This window comes from Phyllobates terribilis, unplaced genomic scaffold (genome assembly GCF_046119375.1).
Source record: "Phyllobates terribilis strain yellow unplaced genomic scaffold, ASM4611937v1 Scaffold_2__4_contigs__length_985480577, whole genome shotgun sequence".
Taxonomy (NCBI): Eukaryota; Metazoa; Chordata; class Amphibia; order Anura; family Dendrobatidae; genus Phyllobates; species Phyllobates terribilis.
In genome coordinates this window covers 854,012,785-854,038,845 of record NW_027362762.1, presented here as the reverse complement: position 1 = coordinate 854,038,845, position 26,061 = coordinate 854,012,785, and the positions used below count along the sequence as shown (strand labels likewise).

General features: G+C 40.9%; 1 protein-coding gene across 1 annotated transcript in view; it reads right to left on the bottom strand.

The window, feature by feature from the left end:
* The window catches only part of PIPOX (pipecolic acid and sarcosine oxidase), an 82,388-nt gene that overhangs the window by 43,476 nt on the left and 12,851 nt on the right, over nucleotides 1-26,061 (bottom strand). The window contains exon 2 of the mRNA XM_073667916.1: nucleotides 19,928-20,076. Within this exon, the coding sequence (XP_073524017.1) occupies nucleotides 19,928-20,076 (149 nt within the window). The remainder of the gene's footprint in view (nucleotides 1-19,927; nucleotides 20,077-26,061) is intronic.

Sequence of the window (26,061 nt, the reverse complement as noted above, 5' to 3'; positions counted from 1 at the left end):
AATAGGTGTAGGCGAGTAATGGGCAACCAACAGAATCAACAGTCATGACATGCATGCTGCTATTTGGGTGTAATTGACTCATTTCATGAAAGGGGGATTTTCTATTTAATAGCAGTGCGGAGTTCAATAAATGAGATCATTCATTCTGTGAAGAAACAGGTGTCAATTATTGCCCTTATTTAAAGAAGGAGGGCAGCACATTTTGTACCTGCTGGTTTTAGCACTTGCTCAGAGTGTAAAATGGGTCATTCCAGACATTGTACCGAAGGAGAAAGAACTTTGATCAAGAAGATGATTGGAGTGGGGAAAACATATAAAGAAGTGCAGAAAATAATTGGCAGCTCAGCTAAAAAGATTTCTAATGTTTTAAAATTTAAAGCAAAACCGGACACTCGTGGTAGGAAAAGAAATACTACCGTCCGAATAGATCATAGAATCACAAGAATGGCAAAGAAGCATCCAGTGATCAACTCCAGGGAGATCAAAGAAGATCTTCAGTTACCAGTGAGTCCTGCAACCATCAGAAGACGCCTACGTGAAGCCAAACTATTTACAAGAAAATTTTGTGAACTACCATTGCTGAAAAAAACACGTGTTGAAAAGGTTACAGTTTGCCAAAGAACACACAGACTGGCCTAAAGAGAAGTGGCGGAACATTCTATGGACAGATGAGAGCAAAATTGTTCTTATTGGGTCTAAAGGCTACAGACAGTTTGTGAGATGACCCATAAACACTGACTTCAAGCCACAGTACACTGTGAAGACCGTAAAACATTGAGGTGAAAGCATAATACGAGGGTCAGTCAATAAGTAATGCCTATTTTTTTCTCCTTAAATAAGGTAGTTATGTTAAATATTCGAATTTGGCACAATTCCTCAAACCTTCTCCAATCCACAGCAATTGCAACTTCCTGCACCAACAGGTGGCAGGACTGTATCCGTTTGCAAAATGTCTGACATCGATGTTCGTATTAGACAACGTTCTGTGATTGAATTCTTGCATGCAGAAGGTGAAACGCCCATTCGAATTCATGAGAGACTGAAAAATGTGTATGGTGATGCAACAGTGGATGTCAGTACTGTTAGACGATGGGTTCGTTGCTGTAACACAACTGAAGGGCCATCACCGTTGGCTGACAAAATGCGGAGTGGCAGGCCAGTAACCGCAGTGACTCCAAGCAACATTCAGCGAGTCGATGACATCATTCGTGGTGACCGCCGGGTGACTGCAGATGAATTGTGTGGCATTATCTGCCTCAGTAAAGGCAGTGTGATGACAATTATTGGACAACTGGGATACAGAAAAGTTTGTGCACGGTGGGTCCCGAGAATGCTTTTTACCATGCTGGAATACATGCCCTTGTAAAACGGTGGACCAAGACTGTGGAAATGGATGCAGATTATATTGAAAAGTGACAAATTAATCGTTAATGTTGTGGTTTTCAACCTATGTAATTGCATTTGAATTTCTTGCCAATTAAAAGGAGAAAAAAAATAGGAGGCATTACTTATTGACTGACCCTCGTAGTTTGAGTTGGGTCCATTTATCACATACCAGACACCATGCACCAGTTTGGATATATCAAAATACTGGAAGAGGTCATGTTGCCTTATACTGAAGAAAGAAATTACTTTTAAATGGGTGTTTCAGCAGGACAACAACCCCAAACACACGTGCAAGCGGGCAACATCCTGTTTCCAGACCAACAAGATTGATGTTATGAAGTGGCCAGTCCAATCCCCAGACCTCAATCTGATTGAGAATTTGTGAAGTGAAATAAAAAATGCTGTTTTTGATACAAAACCTAAGAATGCAAAAGAACTGTGGAATGTAGTGCAGTCAGCTCAGGCTGGAATATCTGATCACAGGTGAGATGTTACTTGACTTCAAGCCACACAGATGTAAAACAGTTACCAGAAATGAAGGTTATTCAACTAAATATTAGTTCAGTGATTAACACAAGAGCTAAGGCTGTAAACAAATTCCAGTTTATACTGTAAATATTCGAGTTTCTAAATGATAATGCAGAAGCTTCTATTTTTTGAGCAGACTATTATTCCTTTTTCTTCTGTTTAAGAAATGATATTTTGTTCATGTTTTCATTTGGAATTGAATGTGCCTTTGTGTATATGGAAATAAATGCTATTATGAGGATTGACCCTTTTCTCAATTGTTTTAAACACACTGCTGTTATTTTGCACATAACTGTACACCTGACCAACATACAGGTGTGGGCTCGGGTACAAATTTTGCACTGGGGCACATAGGAATCTAGGTGACACCAGCCACATACATAGAAACCAAATATCAAATGTGATCCTACTCAGTGAACACAATACTGCAGGACATCTGCTATATACTCAGGACATATAACAACATTTTTTATCTCACATGTGAGTTTATGTTATATTCTTATGGGATCATAATTTTAGAGTAAACTGATGAAGTAATTATAGGAGGCATTGATACATAAGCTTTTTGTATTTCACTAGGGTTCAGACGCTAGAAAATGATATATTTACGTCTTTTTGGGGTCAGAACTTGTAATCTACTGTAATAACATTCTGCAATACTCTATAGACCTACATGTGGGTAAAAGCTGATATTGGAATCAGTAGAGTGATCATGGTACCGCTTTGTAACGGCACTGGACTCTGTGGTCACACCCCCCCCCCCCCCCCCCCTTGGACATTTATTGCTGAGCTTTCTGTGTGTTTCCCAATATCATTGTATTATTGTCACTGTTTTCTTCATTGTTTCCTTCAGCTTATATTACATGGGTTTTGTAATTCTCACCGCGCTACAATCCACTCGCATGTCAAGTTTTCACATCCATTTGTATCTAAGGAAAAGTGGAAATGGATCCTGGTCAGTGGAGGGTTAATCATTTATTCCTGCTTTGACAGAGGTGTGGGTAAACTATCCTTCACCTGCAGTTTTCTGACGTAGTACTATGATGGGTGCTTACTGACCCAATATCTCTGAAAAACCTAGTCATGTCAAGTAGATCTAGAAACCCTGGCCAAGGCAGAAGTGCTTGTTACCCCTCTACCAGTCCAACTCTCCTCTCAAAACACACTGATGTAAAGGGAATTTGTCAGTTTTTTGCAACGTAATCTTTACAGTAGCATGATGTAGGGATAGAGACCCTGATTCCAGGGATATGTTCCTTACTGGGCTATGTGTTGTTGTTTCAATAAAATCAGTCTTTTATCAGCAGGAAATCATCACTAGAGGACTAGTCTTCTCGTGCCATGTAGTCCTCCGACTTTGAGTAACCCTGCCCCCACCGATTAGAATCTTTCCGCCTATGCACAGTGTACACACAAGATTTCCAATCAGTGGTGTGGGAAAGGTTATACAGAGCTCAGCATTCAGAAAACTGGTAAATCTGCAGCAGAGAAAACAGTGATTTTATCAAAATGACAGCAAGTAGCCCAGTAAGCAATACATCACTTAAATCTAGGTCTCTGGCCCTACAAAAGCCTAGTGACAAATTCCCCTTAAAAGGGAATCCTCATCTTCTTTTATGGTATATCAACAAGGATATGCAATTAATATTTTGCCCAGATCAGCTCCTATTATATCAGCCGCTACAGATGGGAATGGAGCTGTGCAGTGCAGCTCAGTTCAGTGTTCACATCCGACTGCCACGGGAGATGATAACAGCTGATTGCTGGGGGTGCTGATCCAATATTGGCGACCTATATAAAAGATATATCATCAATATTACATACCTGGAGAACCCCTTTAAAGGCTATCTAAACCCCTGCTCTCTGTGATTTACACAAATATCATGTCTACACAATATTCACTGAGATACCCGCAGTTCCCGGCACAGTGGGAGGTAACATTATAAGATAGAAATGCCCTTTTAAAACACAAAGCTACCGATTCATTAAGTCTTCATTGCACATGCTAGTCTTAAGGAGTTTGCTGGAGTACGATGCCCCTAATTAATTAAGAGGCAGTGGAGTACATTTCTGGAGTAAGTTACGCCACTAGAGTGGTGAACTTTTCATGAATTTGATAGGCAGGTTTCGCCATGCTCGATCTTGCCCATCCATATTTGCGAACTGGCGTGAAAATGCCATTAGTTGCAATATTTTTGTGCAATTTCCTGGAGTAAACACATTAATGAATTGGCCCCCGAGTTTTATTCTAGCCCCCCAAGGCAGATGGGTACTTCAGTATACATACACTACATGGCTACAATAATGTCAGTGTCATTGCATGAAGATATGGCCAGTAATAATAACAGCTGAAGAGTTATCTCTCAATATTTCACTATTATAGGACCACATATGGTCGTTTATTGTTCTGAAGACTCAGCGTAACCTGTAACTGCTGCGACCTTTAGATTTCTTTACTCACCAGCCCGATCTAATATACAACTACCACTGCCTGAGAATAATCCTAGGAGAATCTAAAACCACTGACGTCTACAATCTTGCCTTTCTGCTCTCACTTCATGTTCTTAAGGTGCTTGAACTGAAGATGCTCCTTAAGGGATCCAAAACATCAGCGTCTATTTAAAGTGCAACACCGCATAATCCTTATATTTACCATAGAGCTGGGATGTGAAGGTCTCCAGCAGACCGCCAGGCTTGCATCGAATATCCTTATATTTTTAATAATGAAATACTTCCCCAGCTGTATGAAAACAGCGTGCATTAAATATTAATTCCAACACTGGAAGAAGAAAATGTTCCTACGTCTTATCCTAGTGTGACCATTGCTTCTTCACACAGGTACATCTACTTATGGACTTTACACCTACTATTTAATGTGCAAGTAACATAGGTGTGCAACTTGTTAATTATAAGCACACTAGGACGGATGGAGGCAAAAGCTATTTAGCCACAACCCATGGAGATGTGCCGAGACATGTATCGAAATAATAATTGACCATGAGGCATAGTGGCACCTCGAGGCTCCTGCTGACTGCTCAAGATGCGTTACTGCAAAGTATCTCACAAGAGCAAGACATGAAGAAGACAATTCAACAAATTAAAGTTTATGATGGAAAGAGAAATAACCTAACGATTGTATAACGTATATGGTAGAACCCTCAGAACAAAGGTGGGATGCATGAGCTGTGTACAGTCATGGCCAAAAGTATTGAGAATGAGACAAATAGCAATTTTTCCAAAGTTTACTGCTTCATTTTTTGTAATGGCAATTTGCATATACTCCTGAATGTCAAAGAGTGATCAGCTTAACAGCAATTACTGTACTTGCAAAGTCAATATTTGCCCAGAAAATGAACTTTAACCCCCAAAACACATTTCAACATCATTGCAGTCCTGCCTTAAAAGGAGCAGCTAACATCGTTTTAGTGATTGATCCATTAACACAGGTGTGGGTGTTGATGAGGACAGGGCTGGCGATCAATCAGTCATGATTAAGTAAGAATGACATCACTGGACACTTTAAAAGGAGGCTGGTTCTTGGTATCATTGTTTCTCTTCAGTTAACCATGGTTATCTCTAAAGAAACACGTGCTGCCATCATTGCACTGCACAAAAATGGCCTAACAGGGAAGAGTATCGCAGCTACAAAGATTGCACCTCAGTCAACAATCTATCGCATCATCAAGAACTTCAAGGAGAGAGCATCCATTGTTGTCAAAAAGGCTCCAGGGCGCCCAAGAAAGACCAGCAAGCGCCAGGACCGTATCTTAAAACTGTTTCAGCTGCGGGATCGGACTACCAGCAGTGCCGAGCTTGCTCAGGAATGGCAGCAGGCTGGTGTGAGTGCTTCTGCACGCACTGTGAGGCGGAGACTCTTTGAGCAAGGGCTGGTTTCAAGGAGGGCAGCAAAGAAGTCACTTCTCTCCAGAAAAAACATCAGGGACCGACTGATATTCTGCAAAAGGTACAGGGAGTGGACTGCTGAGGACTGGGGCAAAGTCATTTTCTCTGATGAATCCCCTTTTCGATTGTTTGGGACATCTGGAAAACAGCTTATTCGGAGAAGAAGAGGTGAGCGCTACCACCAGTCTTGTCTCATGCCAACTGTAAAGCATCCTGAAACCATTCATGTGTGGGGTTGCTTCTCAGCCAAGGGAATCGGCTCACTCACAGTCTTGCCTAAAAACACAGCCATGAATAAAGAATGGTACCAGAATGTCCTCCAAGAGCAACTTCTCCCAACCGTCCAAGAGCAGTTTGGCGCCCAACAATGCCTTTTCCAGCATGATGGAGCACCTTGCCATAAAGCAAAGGTGATAACTAAATGGCTCATGGAACAAAACATAGAGATTTTGGGTCCATGGCATGGAAACTCCCCAGATCTTTATCCCATTGAGAACTTGTGGTCAATCATCAAGAGACGGGTGGACAAACAAAAACCAACAAATTCTGGCAAAATGCAAGCATTGATTATGCAAGAATGGACTGCTATCAGTCAGGATTTGGTCCAAAAGTTGATTGAGAGCATGCCAGGGAGAATTACAGAGGTCTTTAAGAAGAAGGGGCAACACTGCAAATATTGACTTGCTGCATTAACTCATTCTAACTGTCAATATAACCTATTGGTACTCATAATATGATTGCAATTATATTTCTGTATGTGATATAAACATCAGACAAACACTAATAAAAACCAGAGGCCAGCAGATCATGTGAAAATATAATTTTGGTGTCATTCTCAAAACTTTTGGCCATGACTGTATGGTCCGGGTAACAAAGGGAAATATTGCTGCCATACTAATACAATGAAAGGTGGAATTGCTTGGGGCACTACTTATATTACTAAACTTTAGATTTTTTATTCTATGGTTCATAACACTAGGGGAAGGTGCAGACGATCATATTTTCAGTCACAGTGCGATTCGACAAAACATCAGATCGCCTTCGGGCCAATGTTATTCTATGGGGCCGTGCACATTTCTGATTTTTTTTGTCTGTCCGAGGAAAAAAATCACTGCATACTCAGTTTGATCCGTTATTCGTCAATGGGTCTGTGGAAACCATCAAACTGCACTCGGATGACATCTGAGTGCAGTCCAATTTCCAAGCACTGATACAATCGAGAAGATGGAAAAACTTTTTCCTTCATCTTCTATGCATCCGAAAGAATCGGATCACACTATGATAAGAGTGCGATTTGCATAATCGACCCGATTCTCACAGATGAGAGAATACATGGTCGTTTGCACCTGCCCTTAATAACTATAATTTATCATGGGCACACAACTCATTAAACCATAAGTACACAGGGCAGAAGTGACTATTGCAACTCGGAGGAAAATATTGAGCCTCACTGTACTATGAAGCTTCATTGGAATATTAACATGAATTTTTTTTTTGCTGTGCCTTTTTTTTCTGTTTAGGATACTATTATTTTAATAAAAAAAAAAAAAATTTTTCTCTCATCCATTACGTTTTATTTTCTGCCCTTTAAACTATCTCCTTCCATCATTTAATGGGAACATGTCACCCTGAAAATGCCATCCAATCTGCAGGCACCATGTTATAGAGCACAAGGAACAGAGCAGATTGATATATAGTTTTGTGAGAAAAGATTCAGTATAATCTGTGTATTAATCATTTAACCCTTTGCTTTTTCTGGGATTTTCGATCCAGTGGGCAGTCCAAAGACTGATAGCTTTTTTTGTATAACTGTGCATACAGAGGTAGCTGTCAGTCACGGATAGGACCGCCTACTGGACTGAAAATCCCAGAAAGAGCAGAGGATTAAACAATTACTACACAGGTTATACTGAATATTTTCTCACAAAATGACAGTTTCCCAGTCCCAAAAGTTGGTAGGAAAAAGGGGGTTCGTCTTATAATGTGAAGGTATGGTATTTTACCTGGGGGGCGGCGTCGGTGGAGTGGTGTCTCAAATACAGGAGGTTGGCGGCAGCTGCGGCAGGAGTGTGGCGATGCTGCGGGCCCTGCCCTCTCAAAAGAATTAGGCGGTGAGCGGAGGTTCCCTCTCCCGTACACAGCCCTGCGGTGGGCTTCGGGAAATGGTTGCCGGAGCATGCACAGATCGAGATCTCAATCTGCGCCTGCTCCGGCAGCCATTTTCCCTAAGCCCACCGCAAGGCTATACATGGGAGAGGGAACATCACGCTCACCGCCGACTTCTTCTGAGGACGGGGCCCGCAGCATTGCCCCCCTTCTGAGAGCATGGAGCCCGCAGCATACCCCCACTCCTGCCGCAGTCTCCTCCAACCTCTTGAAGCAGTATCCTGGCTCCTGTGACCCCTGCTCCACCGCCACCCCCCAGGTAAAATGGATTATATGGTGTACCATTTTATTTAAAAAAACATTTTTTCCTATTTTCCACTCCAAAATTTGGGGTGCGTCTTATAATCTGGTGCATTTTATGATCCGCAAAATACGGTATATATCAGTCTACTCAGCTCCTCCTGCTCTGTAACATGGGGCCTGCAGACTGGACGGCATTCTTATGGTGACAGGTTCTCTTTCATGTGAACAAAAAATGCATGTCAACTCTTGAACACCCATGTTGCTGCTGAATCCCAAATAAGTTGCCAGATTGGTTACCCTGGTACTTTTGAACTACAGTGTGGGAAATAAGTATTTGATCTCTTGATGTTTTTGTAAGTTTGCCCACTGACAAAGACATGAACAGTCTATAATTTTAAGGGTAGGTTAATTTTAACATTGAGAGATATCCCCAAAAAAATCAAGAAAATCACATTGTATAAATTAGATAAATTTATTTGCATTTTACAGTGAGAAATAAGTATTTGATCCTTTACAAGCCATTATGAGTTCTGGCTCCTACAGACCAGTTAGACACTCCTAATCAACTCGCTACCCGCAGTAAAGACAACTGTCTTACATAGTCACCTGTATAAAAGACTCCTGTCCACAGACTCAATTAATCAGTCAGACTCTAACCTCTACAACATGGGCAAGACCAAAGAGCTTTCTAAGGATGTCAGGGACAAGATCATAGACCTGCACAAAGCTGGAAGGGGCTACAAAACCATAAGTAAGACGCTGGGTGAGAAGGAGACAACTGTTTGTGCAATAGTAAGAAAATGGAAGAAATAGAAAATGACTGTCAATCGACATCGATCTGGGGCACCATGCAAAATCTCACCACGTGGGGTATCCTTGATCATGAGGAAGGTGAGAGATCAGCCTAAAACTACATGGGGGGAACTTGTTAATGATCTCAAGGCAGCTGGGACCACAGCCACCAAGAAAACCATTGGTAACACATTACGCCTTAAAGGTTTAAAATCCTGCAGTGCCCGCAAGGTCCCCCTGGTCAAGAAGGCACATGTGCAGGCCCGTCTGAAGTTTGCCAATGAACACCTGGATGATTTTGTGAGTTATTGGAAGAAGGTGCTGTGGTCAGATGAGACAAAAATGTAGCTATTGAGCATTAACTCAACTCACCGTGTTTGGAGGAAGAAGAAGGATGAGTAAAACCCTAAGAACATGGTCCCAACCGTGAAGCATGGTGGGGGAAACATTATACTTTGGGGGTGCTTTTCTGCAAAGGGGACATGACGACTGCACAATACTGAAAAGAAGATGGATGGGGTCATGTATCGCAAGATTTTGGCCAACAACCTCCTTGCCTCAGTAAGAACATTGAAGATGGGTCGTGGCTGAGTCTTCCAGCAAGACAATGACCCAAAATATACAGCCAAGGCAACAAAGGAGTGGCTCAAAAAGAAGCACATTAAGGTCATGAAGTGGCCTAGCCAGTCTCCAGACCTTAATCCCATAGAAAACTTATGTAGGGAGTTGAAGCTCCGAGTAGCCAAGCAACAGCCTCAAAATCTTAATGATTTAGAGATGATCTGCAAAGAGGAATGGACCAAAATTCCTCCTGGCATGTGCGCAAACCTCATAATCAACAACAAAAAAAAGTCTGACTGCTGTACTTGCCAACAAGGGTTTTGCCACCAAGTTTTAAGTGTTGTTTGCCAGAGGGATCAAATACTTATTTCTCACTGAAAAATGCAAAAAAATTGTCTTATTTATACAATGTGATTTTTTTAATTTTTTGTGGGGAAATTCTATCTCTCAATGATAAAATTAACCTACTCTTAAAATTATAGACTGTTCATGTGTTTGTCAGTAGGCAAATTTAAAAAAACAGCAAGGGATCAAATACTTATTTCCCCCACTGTATATTTGGGGTCTATTTGGTGTATGCATCAGAAAAATGTTTCTCATTTATATTCGTTTTCTGCATGCATGGGGAAAATGTTCCTGAGACTTTTGTAACATGCGTGAGAAAAGAGTGTCCTTTGGGCAAATGTTTGGCCAGTCTATGTTGGCGTAGCTTTGCTTCAACTTTACTGAAAAACAAGGTTAAAGGTTTAAAAGGATGTAGCCAAATATATGGTTATGGGAACCTTGTGATTAAAAAAGTACACACGTTAAAGTTTTTGTCATCTTAATACACTGCAGGCATCATATTATACAGCACTGTGTACTTACAATTGCTCATTTTGCCTTTCTACCCAGTTAATTCTTCTCTTTTCCATTAGTTCTATGACATCACGTGACTAAAAACGGACTAGCTGAATCCTTCTAAGCTCCATGTAGAAACAGGAGGTCAATTTTCTCTTCAGGAGCCATGAGTCACTGCAAAAGCCTATGGTGGGAGGGAGGAATGAAGCAGCTGGGTCAGGAGTTGAAGAGGGGGATGATAAATGCAGGGACAAGAGACTTTCTGTTTCTACATAGAGCAGAGAAAAGAGAAAAATTAGCTGGGTAGAGAGGCAAAATGAGCAATTGTAAGTACACCGTGCTATATAATATGATGATTGCAATGTTCTAATCGGATAAAAGCTCTGATGGGAGGAGTGCTTCTTTAAGGCATAAAATCAGGGGTGGACATACTATTGGTGCAACCTGAGCAGCCACACAGTGGCCCAAGAGTAAGGGGCCCAACCATAACCTTCAAAGCAGGTGAAATGGTGCATTATGAGGAGCTATGTGACTGCAAACGACCCATATATTGTTCTTGCACAGGGCCCTCTTCTGTCTGTCCTGCATAGAATAAAGAAAATGGGTAAACTTGGTGAGAATCACAGTGGTACAATACCTTCCTCTGGGGCCCTGGTAACACTGCATTTGTGCATGTTTTTAGGAGTTTTCACATGAATCCTTAAAAACAAGATGAACCCCTAATGGGGCAATAGACTGCAATGACATGTATGGAGTTCAAATGAACTCCTTTTGTGTTCTTTTCAGACGGGCACATAAATGTAGCTTGCTCCTATATGATTCTTTGCCTATCTGAAATGATGAACTGTCATAGATTCTGTTTAAGCTAAGTGTGAACAGAGTCTATGACTAAATGGCTGGCAGCTCTGCTTCGTGATCTTGAAGTTTGGAAACTATTTCTGCTATAAATCAGCTAGATATGTCACTGCCCCAAGTTCTTTTCTTACCATCATCAAGTTGGTTTTCTGTTGTAATAACTAGTCTCCACAGTATTATTCTCATGGATTATTCTTTCAAGTGTCTAAATGATCACAGCAGAATAATTACCTATTCGGAGTAAAGCTTCTCTTAATGTCGGAAATGTATTAAACACAAGTGCACTACAAAGCATTGCTCTCAGAATGACCATCATTTTTCAGATTATTGCACTAATAGTTTTCTTCTATGAAAATGAGTTAAGTCAAAAACCACAAAAAGGATATTAATATAATGACATGGTAAACAGTGAATTAATTATAGCAATAACACTTAACAAATAAGTGAATGTTACACTTTATAACACCATGTCAAAGCTCCCTTTTTCTGATCTACGTTGCCTACATAGTCAAATGGTAAAACGTAACATTGTAATTGCCTACAATCACCACTAGAGGGAGTGTTGGAGCTTACATTGAACTCCATAATAATGCTGTATGCAGTAAGCTCATAAGCTCCCTCTGGTGGTGACAGACTATGCATCACATATTTTAATTCTATGTCTATGCAGGCGATATAGAGCTCTTTATGAAAAAAGCAAAGCTATGTTAAGTAATTATCAAACATTGTCAACTGGCAGCTATTTTCTATTTTTATTTTTACTCAGTTGAAATGCCTTTGTGTAAAAATCATTAATCATCTTTCTCAATGGAAATTTTCAGGAATCAAAGAAATTAAAATCAATGTTGACAATAACTTTTCAAGGATAAGATAAGCTGAATTCCGCAGTAATAACATCCTTTTTTCTTGGATCTCTGAGGTAGGTGAGTGACAATGCTACAAGCTGAGCCTTTGTCAATGATTGTACAGACCACTGTGGGTATATGGAGGGCGGCTTAAAGTCAGGGTAGTGCAGAAATCATTGGCACAGTAGGATTGCTTTGTGCCCCCTTGTGTGCGATGATACAGACAGATGATAAATCTGCCATTAGGCAGCCTGAGCGCATGATAGATACTGATGGCGTCACGTGCCAATGAAACAAAAGAATATGTACTTTCTCAGAGCTGTTGAAACCAACTGGGATAATTAGTAAGAGAAAGAAGTTAATATGGATGACAGAATTAGAATAATTAATAACTAATGATTGTCTGCTGGAATTCTCTGTCCTGTATCCGAAAACCCTTGGCGGCTAGAAATAATTTTCTCAAGCAACACAACTAACATGCAGTACAGCTGTGGAGCACCGCCACGAGATTGTATCAATAAGGCCACGTTCACACTGCAGTATTTGGTCAGTATTTTACATCAGTATTTGTAAACCACAACTTGGAATGGAACAATCTGAGGAAAAGTATAATAGAAACAAGTCACCACTTCTGTATTTATCACCCATTCCTGGTTTTGGCTTACAAATACTGATGTAAAATACTGACCAAATACTGATCGTGTGAACATGGCCTAAAAGACTGATTTTATCTTGTAAGGGTCCTGATGTATAAAGGGTGTGCATAGAAAGAGAAGATATAGTTACAGTACAAGTACAATATAGTATACAATAATCTAGATGACTGAGAAAACACAGCCGTCCTTATATTTTGAGAGTAATACGAAAAAATATATTTTTTTTATTTGCCCCTTTCATTTTTTATGTTTTCACTCCTCTCCCTGAAGTGAACCTTGCGAATATTTCTTGGCTAGACTATTCTCATTTCTGCTTCTAAAGGGAATGTATTATCAAAATAATTATTTTAAACAATTGGAAAATAGTATTCTTGTTTCAATTTTTTTTTAATGGTAGAAAATATGACAAATGAAGTTCTAATATATTAAACTTTAAATTCTAGGGGGAGCAGCCGCTCACATTTATCATGAAATCCTAGTGTAGTGATAACTCGCAATACGACTGCTGCAAAGGTGGGCGGGGTCACTCCTCCCCACCCCTTCTGGGTGTTTGCAAAAGAAGGGATGAAGATTTAGTATCTTTAAGTGCCATTTTGTTGGTGGCTGCAATATTACAATTTCACAGAGGACAGCGGGCAGGACCGTTTCTAAAGTTTCTTTTAAGATGGAAAACATGCAGTGGATAAATACAATTTTTGTTAGGCTGTGTGCCCACGATGCATTTTTTAAGCGTTTCCGCAGCGGCAAAAACGCTGCAGAAATGCTTAAAAAATGCATGGTAGAAGGTCAGCCATGTTCCCCAATGATAATCTGCATGTGCTGTGCACATGCTGCGGAAATTTCCGCTGCGGGTTATCATTGCGGAAAAAAACGCAGCACTACCAATTATTTTGCAGAAGCGCGGCATTTTCTCCGCCATTGACTTGCATTGGAACGCATGGATTCCGCTTCACTGGATCTGTACATGCGGAATCCATGCGTTTCAATGTGCGGATGGTACCGGGGTCTGAAGGAGAGTAGACTCTCCTCCGGACCCGGGTACCATACAACCTGTAAAAAAAAGAATAAAATAAAAAAATAAATATCATATTTACCTTCTGATGGCCCGCGGTTCGCTTGTCTTCCCTTGCCGGCAGATCGCGGTGGACTGAAGGACCTGCGCTGATGTCATAGTCATGTGACGGCAGGTCCTTCAGTGCAGTGTACCGCGAGCTGCCGCCAAGCCAGGACAGAGCGAAGCCAGATTCCGGGGGCCATCAGAAGGTAAGTATAGATTTATTTTTTTATTTTTTACCATTCTTTGGGGTCACACTATATACAGTTATATGAAAAAGTTTGGGCACCCCTATTAATCTTAAGCTTAATGTTTTATAAAAATTGGTGTTTTTGCAACAGCTATTTCAGTTTGATATATGTAATAACTGTTGGACACAGTAATGTTTCTGCCTTGAAATGAGGTTTATTGTACTAACAGAAAATGTGCAATCTGCATTCAAACAAAATTTGACAGGTGCATAAGTATGGGCACCCTTATCATTTTCTTGCTTTAAATACTCCTACCTACTTTTTACTAACTTACTAAAGCACTTTTTTGGTTTTGTAACCTCATTGACCTTTGAACTTCATAGCCAGGTGTACGCAATCATGAGAAAAGCTACTTAAAGTGGCCACTTGCAAGTTGTTCTCCTGTTTGAATCTCCTCTGAAGAGTGGCATCATGGGCTCCTCAAAACAACTGTCAAATGATCTGAAAACAAAGATTATTCAACATAGTTGTTCAGGGGAAGGATGCAAAAAGCTGTCTCAGAGATTTAACCTGTCAGTTTCCACTGTGAGGAACATAGTAAGGAAATGGAAGAACACAGGGACAGTTCTTGTTAAGGCCCGAAGTGGCAGGCCAAGAAAAACATCAGAAAGGCAGAGAAGAAGAATGGTGAGATCAGTCAAGGACAATCCTCAGACCACCTCCAGAGAGCTGCAGCATCAACTTGCTGCAGATGGTGTCACTGTGCATCGGTCAACTATACAACGCACTTTGCACAAGGAGAAGCTGTATGGGAGAGTGATGCGAAAGAAGCCGTTTCTGCAAGCAGGCCACAAACAGAGTCGGCTGAGGTATGCAAAGCACATTTGGAGAAGCCAATTTCTTTTTGGAAGAAGGTCCTGTGAACTGATGAAACCAAGATTGAGTTGTTTGGTCATACAAAAAGGCGTTATGCATGGCGGCAAAAAAACACAGCATTCCAAGAAAAACACTTGCTACCCACAGTAAAATTTGGTGGAGGTTCCATCATGCTTTGGGGCTGTGTGGCCAATGCCGGCACCGGGAATCTTGTTAAAGTTGAGGGACGCATGGATTCCACTCAGTATCAGCAGATTCTTGACAATAATGTTCAAGAATCAGTGATAAAGTTGAAGTTACGCAGGGGATGGATCTTTCAGCAAGACAATGATCCAAAACACCGCTCCAAATCTACTCAGGCATTCATGCAGAGGAACAATTACAATGTTCTGGAATGGCCATCCCAGTCCCCAGACCTGAATATCATTGAACATCTGTGGGATCATTTGAAGAGGGCTGTCCATGCTCGGCGACCATCAAACTTAACTGAACTGGAATTGTTTTATAAAGAGGAATGGTCAAAAATACCTTCATCCAGGATCCAGGAACTCATTAAAAGCTACAGGAAGCGACTAGAGGCTGTTATTTTTGCAAAAGGAGGATCTACTAAATATTAATGTCACTTTTCTGGTGAGGTGCCCATACTTATGCACCTATCAAATTTTGTTTGAATGCAGATTGCACATTTTCTGTTAGTACAATAAACCTCATTTCAAGGCAGAAACATTACTGTGTCCAACAGTTATTACATATATCAAACTGAAATAGCTGTTGCAAAAACACCAATTTTTCTAAAACAATAAGCTTAAGATTAATAGGGGTGCCCAAACTTTTTCATATAACTGTAAATCCATGCCGGTTGCATGGATTTATATAGTGTGACCAAGTTGTCAAGCACTTTCCAAGTGATGCTAAAATCGCTTGGAAAGCGCTTGACAACACGCATGCGGAAATGCATGTGAAGAACGCTTCACATCCGCATGTCCCTGGCAGGAAAACGCATGTACAATCCGCATGTACAATCCGCATGCGTTTTATCTGCCAGGGAGATGCAGAAACGCTCAGGAAAAAATCCGGAGCATTTCTGCATCGTGGGCACATAGCCTTATTGTTCTTTTTTTTAAAAATTCATTATGTGCTAAAAGTGACCCGGTAACACGATTCTCCAGGGTGAGTATGATGACAATGATTGCATAGATTTTTTTATTGAAAAATTGATTTAAAAAAAATTCTGAAGTTTGAAAATAAAAAATGTGTTGTGTCGCCATTTTCCGATACCAATAATGTTTTCATTTTTCTGTCGATGGAGCTGTATGAGAGCTTCACTTTTGTCTTAAGAGCTCATGTTTTTTTTGAGCTTTATTCAGATGCAGCAATAGTGAATAGGTTTATTTATTCTCTTTATTTTTAATAGGCAAGAAGGGGGGATTCAAATATATAAATATATGTATATATAGCTATATATATTTTTTTTTTAGAGGGACCGACGTTACACGGGAGAGGTGCAGGTTAGTTGCATCTGTTACTAGGAGAGCTTTCTACCCAGCTTTCCCAGAAACAGATAAAGGAAAAACATTTGAACATCCTAACAATAGTGATGAGTGAGCATGCTCGTTACTCGTTATTTACGAGCATGCTCGGGTGTTTTCCGAGTATCTTCAGTGTGCTCGGGTGTTATGTTTTAGTCATTCACATGATTTGCGACTGTTTGCCAGCTTTAATACATGTGAGGAATGCCTGTTTCTTAGGCATTCCTCACATGTATTAAAGCTGGCAAACAGTCGCAAATCATGCGCACGGAGTGACTCAAACATAAGACCCGAGCACGCTGAAGATACTCGGCGAGCACCCAAGCATGGTCGTCGAAAGGGTTAACAGAACATACTCGCTCATCACTACCTAACAACATTCCCGACCTCTTCTCCCCCACCTCCCTCAACGCCAGTTCTGGTGGCCTCTCACAGTTATTACTATGATCAGAGTGGAACAGTCATATCATTGCCAGCTGCAGCACTGTGATCTCTGTAATTAGCCGTGTGCACAGGTCTGGGTACCAGCACTGTTGCAGTGACTTCATCCAGAGACTTTTTCTCACCACTGGATGAAGTCACCATCACAGCCCTGGTGCTCGGAACTGTGCATGCCTCTAATTACAGTGATCACAGCGCAGCAGCCAGCAATGCTGTATTCTAATCACAGTAATAGGGGGATATTGCAACCCAGCGCATATTGCTGGGCTGCAATACAATGACGCCGAGAGGGGGGTGTTCACAGCTGAGGCAGCCGCAAGCATAGGGGACACTGACTGCAGTCTCTTATGGCCTGTGGCTGCTGTATTTGCTGTGTGGAAGTGTCGTGCACTTTTTAAAAATGGATACACTTCCTTTAATGATTACGCATGGTTATGTTATAGAAAATACATAATTCTCCTACTTTCAAAAATATCTTTATGCTGCAGACAACTCCCTATAAACATGCCTATTAAAGTTTATTGGGGCGCTCTCATTATCCCACCCCTCTCTACATGACAGCGTGTATAGCCAATGCAAGGAATTGCTATCACTCTGAAGGACAGGCACATGAATAAAATTCAGTGGTCAGCGTTGGGCTTACCAAATCACCAAATTTGTGATCATATGAAGTCAAACAGCCAAATATTGTTTTTGCAACTTAGTTGTCATACAATATTTTCTTGTGCCTAAAAGCCTATGTGTAATATCATTCTTCATGATTTTAGGCTTAATTTACTTTTTTCCACAGGCTGGTTCTATACACAGTTTTTTTGAAAACCTCTCTCAATGTCAAAATAGTTGTAGTTTATAGGAATACATTGAATCCCACGTAATATTTTTATGCAACTGTTGCATAACAAAATGTTACAGGCAAGACATAGGAAGTAAAATATGTACGTTTTATTGATTGGTGGAGTTCCAGCCGTGGGAACCCAAGTGAACAAATGTTCTAAACCTTTAAAAAAAAGTCAGGAAAAGTCTATGGAAGGAAAACTCAATAGAAATAATTCTTCTATAGTGTTTATTTCTAGAAATCAATTCTATTAAAGCACCACTCCAGGGTTTGTTTTTTCAGCACTGGAGTGGTGCTTTAAGTGGTGCTTTAAATTTAAACCCCCTGCCCCCAGTCACATACTCACCCTCCGGCGTCTTCATAGTCTTTTTGGTGCCGCTCCGGTCCCCCCGCGCCATCATGTGATAGTAGCTTCTGACTGGCCGTCACATGCTCTCAATACAAGTCTATGAGACTCTCATAGACCTGTATTATAAAGTGACCTCAGTGGAGCACCATGAAACACTGAAGTTGTGAGCAGGTCACTTTTCAATAGAGACCAACCAGAGCGATGCTGGAAATGGATTAATGCGGCAGCGGGTGAGTATGAGATGGGGCAGGGGACTTACATTTAAAGCACCACTCCAGCGGTGCAATAAAAAAAACACTGGAGTGGTGCTTTAAATATTTTTGCAAGTGATATGAAACTATCAAATAGTAACTACAACTGTTTTTTTTAAATAAATTAACAGTACAAATACACCAGAAAATCTTTTTCGGATATCCTACTAAAGAAATGTGCTTCTTACACCACCTATCAGCCAATTTTGTCAGCAGGAAGGAGCTGGAGGTAGAAAAAGCAGAAAGGCAGAGGAGCTGTTGTGGTTTCTAGTGCAAAGGGTAAAACTGTTAAAGAAGCACTCCTCCTCTTCCCATCAAAATTGTTATCCTCTTAAAAAACTGTAATCATTATATAGCGCTGTGTACTCACAATTGCTAATTTTTCTTTCTACCCAGCTAATTCTTCTCTTTTCCATTAGGTCTATGATATCACGTGATAAAAAACAGACTAGTTGAATCCTTTTAAGCTCATGAAGAATCAGGAGGACAATTTTCTCTGCATGAGCCATCACTTACTGCAAAAGTCAATGGCAGGGGGGAGGAGGGAGCATCTCGATCAGGAGGTGAAGGAGGGAATGATTTCTGCATGCACAAGACACTTCCTTTTTCAACATACAACAGAGAAAAGAGAAGAATTAGCTGGGTAGAAAGACAAAATGAGCAAGTGTAAGTACATATTTTTATATAATATGATGACTTCAATATGTTAAGAGAATAAAAACTTTGATGGGAGGAGTGCTTCTTTAAATGGAGGATACAAGTCAAAGAATGGCGAGAAATAGTGTTATATTGCAATTCTATATGAACATACACTTTCCTCTTGGTAGGAGCAAAAACATGGATAAATGCTTTCAGAAATAACCATCATTTACATTTTTATTTTAGAATTCAATAGTACACATTAAAATAAGCAACTTTGTAATACATCTTATCACAGCAAGTTGCTTCTTACTCCTCTTGAATTGAACTTATAAAAGTTTTTGGAGAGGGAATGGGGGAATAAGTGGGAGGAGATAGTGGCAAAAACTGTAATTTTGCTGAAAGTTTCATAGAACTTTATAAGAACAAACTGTCATCTCTAAACTCAGTAATGGGAAATCTCTACTCACTGAATATAGATTTTACCCATGGATTGAGAATTTTGAGATGAAAGATCAGTCTAGGAGGAGAAAAAAGCTGATTTCACTGATAAAATATATTACAAAAGTTTTTTTTTTTCAAGTGAACTATTAATTTATGAAACAAAATTAAACCAGCAGTTACTCTTTTAATGTCCCTATTCTGGATACCAGACATAGGGGGATTAAGTAAATCACTTGGAAAGTTTTAGACCTGGGGAATAACATACTACTTTTGATCAATGATAATATTTATTCAGCCATGATAATCACTGACAACTAAGAGCCTCTGGTGACAAAGGTGCTAGATTTGAGCCAATGATGTAAAGGTTAATGAAGGCTCACTAATCAATTGGTGTCTATGGTTCCTCCATAAAAAAAATTAAAATTGTTAATGTCATCATGTTAAAAGTTATATCACTTCAAAACAATCAACCTTGACCAGACATAAGATGACCCTAAAGCTTGCAAATTGATCACTCTCCTACTTTACTTTATGATACGCCACCTGTACAGTTGGATTCCAGACTCCTTCTCCAACTCTGCCCAAAGCTGGTAACTCTCCGTCATCATGTGGGTGTAAAAATCTTCAGAATAAGCTCTACGAATGATTCTTGTTTGACCATGAGAGCTGCCTCTGGAGTGGGGGAGGGGAAACTGGAAGAAAAATAATTTTTTTTTAACAAAAATATATTCCTGCCAGCAGCACAATATACAGGTTCCTTTTATGTAAAAGTGATTTAAATATCTCTGTACTTTCTATTCTGCCTAATTATAGTCATAGCATATGACGCGCCCCCTGGGCCTGTGCTGTGCAGGGGGATACCCGGGGCCGGATCGCTGGGGGTTGTAGTCTCAATGTGACAGTGACCCGGTCCGTGCCCAGGGCGGTCAAACCAGTGGCAGTCTTAAGTAATAACAATGTCCGACTACGCCACCCGTGGATTGCGGTCAGTGGGGACCGCCGCTGCGCTGCAGACCGCTGAGGCTGATGTAGTTTGCGCAGCCGAGTATGGGATAACTCCCCACGGGAGAAGTATTGCCTCAGGGCAGCTAATGTGGATGATGAGAGTGATGGTGTGAGCGTCCCAGTACTGATGGTGCTGGAGCGGCGATGAAACACTGAGACGTGTGGTGCAGTTCAGGGTCTTTACTGATGGTATAAAGCAGACCCTCCCGGGAGTACTGGTTAGCAGTTGGGGCCTGGTCAGTCTGTGAGCAAGCAGGATCTCCCCTGGCCAGGTGGAGTAGTAGGCCTCCCCGACTATCTACACTCTTTCCTGGCTACCTTGCTCTGTGCGGGTAGAAGTAGCCCACGTCCCTGAGTATACCGTGTGGTGCTCACCCGTATGGCCGGTGACTTGGGGCCTTCCGTTAGCCTCCGCTTCACGATGGCGGTGCTGGTCCCTTGCTTGTGACCGTGCCTTCGGATTTCTAAGGCCAGAGGACATGGAATCCCCTGCCGGTTGGATTCTGCTGCTGGACCTGGATGTCCCCACAGCCTCGGACTCCGTGTCCGGGTTTAGTGTCTTCAGCCAAGGCGAGCTTCCTAGCTTCCAGCCTCTGGCACTTGCTCCTGCTCCTACAGAGCTCCTGTTGTAACTTTTCCTGTGTCTGCTGTCCTCCAGACCTGACTGCGTCTCTGTCTGGGACTTCACTCCAGGCTCTGACTGACTTAATCCCGCCCCAGACCCAGTTTATAAGGGCAGATTCCTCCCCTCCCAGGTCTGGGTGGGCCGTGTTGCATGCTTAGGGCTCCTGACCAGAGAAACCTCCCACTTGCTCTCAGACATAATATCTCTATTACTGTGGTAACCAGACCCCTGGGGTGCCACACATACATCCTTGGTGGCTAGATGTCTTCACGTCTCAAAAGAGATTTTACATTCGGCTGAAGACAGTCCCATGACTGGCAAGTATATCTTATTATGATTCAATCTCCTTGTCTCCATGTAGACCGCTTTGTAAAATGTATTAGCATATTAAAATGGATAACTTCCAGTTCTATTTTCCATCAGAGGAATCAATTGCTTTCTATTTGCGGCTTTCTGGGGAGCAAAGTTCGAGGTCAAAGACATATTAAAGTGAATAATAATCCCTTTACCAACAACTTTCTTCCAAGTGTGGCATGTACAGATATTTTTCTAGACATTTCCAATCTTAGATATTATAGATAAGACCTTTGTTCATGGTTATCCAAAACTATTGAACTTCAGTTTAACCGGGACGAAGTGTCACATACCGGGCTGCTTGCTGCACAACTGCGCAACAACACATACTGCACAAATAAAGTAGGTTCATATGATTATGACGATACCAAGTTCATACAGTTTTTATGTTTAAAAAATCCAGCAATTCTAACATTGTTCTGGTATTTCTTTCTTAGGGCATGCACCGTGCTGGATAAATAATTATATAATTTTATAGTATGGTTTGAAAGTTACAATTATGGAGATACCCAATTTTTTTTATATACACATTTTTTTAAGCTCTACTACTTTTGCACAAGAAAATCACTTTTTAAAGGGAATCTGTGAGCAGGTTTTTGTTACCTCATCTATGAGCAGCATGATGTAGGCAAAGAAACCTTGAATTCAATGATGCATCACTTAGGGTATGTGCAGACGATCCAGAGCCGGCTGCGGCCCCGAGGCTGTAGAGAAGTAGAAGCGGTAAAAGTCAGGTCTATGGGGAAAGCCCGCATGCGGAGACGCAGGAGGAAATAGACATGCTGCGGTCTGAAAAAGACGCACCGCATGTCAGTTTCCGCGGGTGAGCCGCAGACGCATAGTGGGCATGGGATTAGTATAAATCCCATCCACTATGCTGTAACATCTGGCCGCTGGGGATTGCAAGCAGCACACTTGTGCTGCGTCCAATCCGCAGTGAACACTTATCGTGTGCACATACCCTTAGTTTACTGGGTGCAGCAGTTGTGATGTAACATGCATCAGAGCTGAGAAAGCTAACCCCGACCACACCATAGCTGATCCTACCTACACCAGGCTCTGAAAGTGAGCTGGCTATTGACAGTGAGCAGTTTATTACAGGAGGGGCGGAGCTGGACTAGCATGTATGCGCTGCTGTATTTCCACCAGTGATAACCACAAGGTGATAAAACCTTCATTGTAAGTAAACAGCACACAGCCTGATATGTGACACATCCTTGAAATCTGTGTTTTAAACCCTACCTCATGCTGTCCTCAGATTATATAGCAAAACCCTGCTGACAGATTCCCTTTAATGAAAATGTATATATGTTTTTTTTGCCCAAATTTTTGAAAACCATAACTTTTTCCTTTTCTTAGTTTACAGAGATTTATGTGCGCATATTTTTTTTAATAACAAGCTGAAATTTTTATTTGTACCATTTTCAGACACATACAATTTTTAAATCACTTTTTATTTCATTTTTTTATGAGGCAAGATGACAAGAAATTACACTGTTTTTCGTATTTTTTGTGACGTTCACTCTACAGTATAAATAGTGATATCATTTTTATAGTTACGGCTATACCAAATCTGTTTCTTTTTTGGGGGTTTCGGTTTTTTATCCAGATTAAACAATTTTTATTGGGAAAACTTGGATTTTGAAGAGTTCTTATTTAAAAAAAAAAAACACACTTAAAATATTTTTTACAAAACTACTTATGTATATGTATGTAGCTCATCACAGTCCTCAGGCTGGCCATCTGCTCTCCTGACATGAGCGTGACAACATGAATTTCTATGCAGCTGTCACACTCAGGTCAGGAGAGCAGACGGCCAGTCCGAGGATTGCGTTGCAATCCACGGCAGCCTCACTGAATCAGTGGCGCCATTGCAGAGGGTTGGGCGGGATTATGGGCGGGGGAATGGGTGAATATTCATTAGCAATTTACATATGCTTGACTTGGCGGCCGCGACAATAAATTTCTCCGGGGCTTAGAGCAAGACAAGGGGGCCTCGTACAGAAATAAAAGTTACATATCTTGAAAGGGCTGCCCAAGCCCTGTTTCAGTATACTATTATTATACTACACAAAAATGACCTGACAGATTCCCTTTAAATCGTACTGGACAATTCACAAATGTTAATAATATAACTGGTAAATTAATGTTATGATCAGATAAAAGGAGTCAAAACTGGTAAAAGACTGCAAACTACAACATTTTCTCTTAAAATTAGAAAAATGACATCACTTCTTTTGCAAATCCCCAAACAAGGACTTTATCATTCATACTATCCTAGGATAGTAGATAAAGATAAAAAAATCACTTTTTCATCCCATAGGCAGCGTACCTGCAGCACTCATACGCTCCATATGTGAAACATAGTGTCAGAGAAGCAGCTGGAAAGACTAGCTAGTGTAGTGTGACAAAAGGAACCAATAAGCTTCCCTCTTGTTACACATACTGCATTTTCTTATAGTGGACGTCGTACCATTTGTGATCATTTTTATCCATTGCAAATGCCTCTGTTCTCCTTGGTGTTCAAGCAGAAGTCTGTGCAAATCAGTCCAAAATTGGACTGCAATGCATGGACTGGCCGCTCTCCTGACCTGAGTGTGACAGCTTTATACAAATACATGAAGCTGTCACGCTCGGGAGAGCTGTGGCCAGTCCGTGCATTACGGGTTCATGGTCAGACCGATTGGGATGGACATCTGAATGAACCTCTAGTTTGGCATTGTCTTGCTTTTGTTCCTGCAACTTACCGTTCTTGAGATATGTCCCCATCAAGCCATTTTTAGCCACCTTGATGGTGTTCTCATTTTTTTCATTACAATCTTCTTGATGACTGCACAATGCAGGCTAAAAAATACTACATTTTTACACAAGACATAGGGGGCCATATGTCAGGAATAGAGAGGCACAGGAACAAAAGGTAACCAACATATTCAAGAGAACAGCCTTATTTACAACACTTAGGTACTCTTATTGAAAAAATGACCAAGTATGGAATGGACAAGGCAACTGTTAGGTGGATTCATAACTGGCTTAGTGATCGGACTCACAGAGTGGTCGTAAATGGCTTCACATCCAGTTGGATGAATGTCTCAAGTGGGGTACCACAGGGCTCTGTCCTGGGACCTGTATTGTTCAACATCTTTATCAATGATTTTGATGAAGGAATTGAGGGTAAACTGATTAAATGTGCTGATGACACAAAGCTAGGAAGGATAGCTAACACTAGAGAAGAGAGAGAGAGGATTCAAAAAGACCTAAATAAACTGGAGCAGTGGGCAGCAACTAACAGAATGGTTTTTAACAGGGAAAAATGCAAAGTACTACATCTGGGCAATAAAAATGAAAAAAGCATATACAAAATGGGAGGAATAGAGCTAAGCAACAGTACATGTGAAAAAGACTTAGGCATACTAATAGATCATAGACTGAACATGAGTCAACAGTGTGACGCAGCAGCAAAAAAGGCAAATACAATTCTGGGATGTATTAACAGAAGCATACAGTCTAGATCACGTGAAGTCATTATCGGACTTTACTCCTCTTTGGTCAGACCTCATCTGGAATACTGCGTCCAGTTTTGGGCACCACATTTTAAAAAAGACATCGACAAACTGGAGCAAGTTCAGAGAAGAGCGACCAGAATGGTGACCGGTCTGCAAACCATGTCCTATGAGGAACGGTTACAGGATTTGGGAATGTTTAGCTTGCAAAAAAGAAGACTGAGAGGAGACTTAATAGCTGTCTACAAATATCTCAAGGGCTGTCACATTGAAGAAGGATCATCTTTATTCTCATTTGCACAAGGAAAGACTAGAAGCAATGGGATGAAACTGAATGGGAGGAGACACAGATTAGATATTAGAAAAAACTTTTTGACAGTGAGGGAGATCAATGAGTGGAACAGGCTGCCACGGGAGGTGGTGAGTTCTCCTTCAATGGACGTCTTCAAACAGAGGCTGGACAGACATCTGTCTGAGATGATTTAGTGAATCCTGCTTTGAGCAGGGGGTTGGACCAGATGACCCAGGAGGTCCCCTCCAACTCTACCATTCTAGGATTCTATGATTCTTAGAAATATGTATCACAAATCTCACCCTAAAATCAAGGGATTTAGTGGAAAGAGCTATAAAAATAATTAATTTGTGGCTATATAAAACTGTTGTTCACATAATATACATATTTCATGAGACCTTATTCACACAGGACAGTTTGTTACAATTTTAACCTCTTAGTGACCGAGCCAATTTTGACCTTAATGACCAAGCCAAACTTTGCAATTCTGACCTGTTTATGAGGTAATAACTCTGGAACGCTTCAACTGATTCCACTGATTCTGGGATTGTTTTTTTCGTGACATATTGTACTTCATGATAGTGATAAAATTTCTTCGATATAGTTTGCATTTATTTGTGAAAAAAAAACGGAAATTTGGCGAAAATTTTGCAAATTTCAAACTTTGAATTCTTATGCCCTGTGACAGAGTCACTGGTGTGATATACATGGGAAGGTATGAGTCACTTAGGTTGCTCTCCTGTGTGAACTGAAACCTACTAAATTTCTTCCAGCATGTTATAAGCTGGGGGTTAACTCTTTTAAAGGGTGTGGTTTTATGGGAATGGCAAAGAGGGTGGAAGGCTATTCCCCTACCTCCTGACAGGGTGTGGCTGAGCAGGGGTAAATACTCAGTTACTAG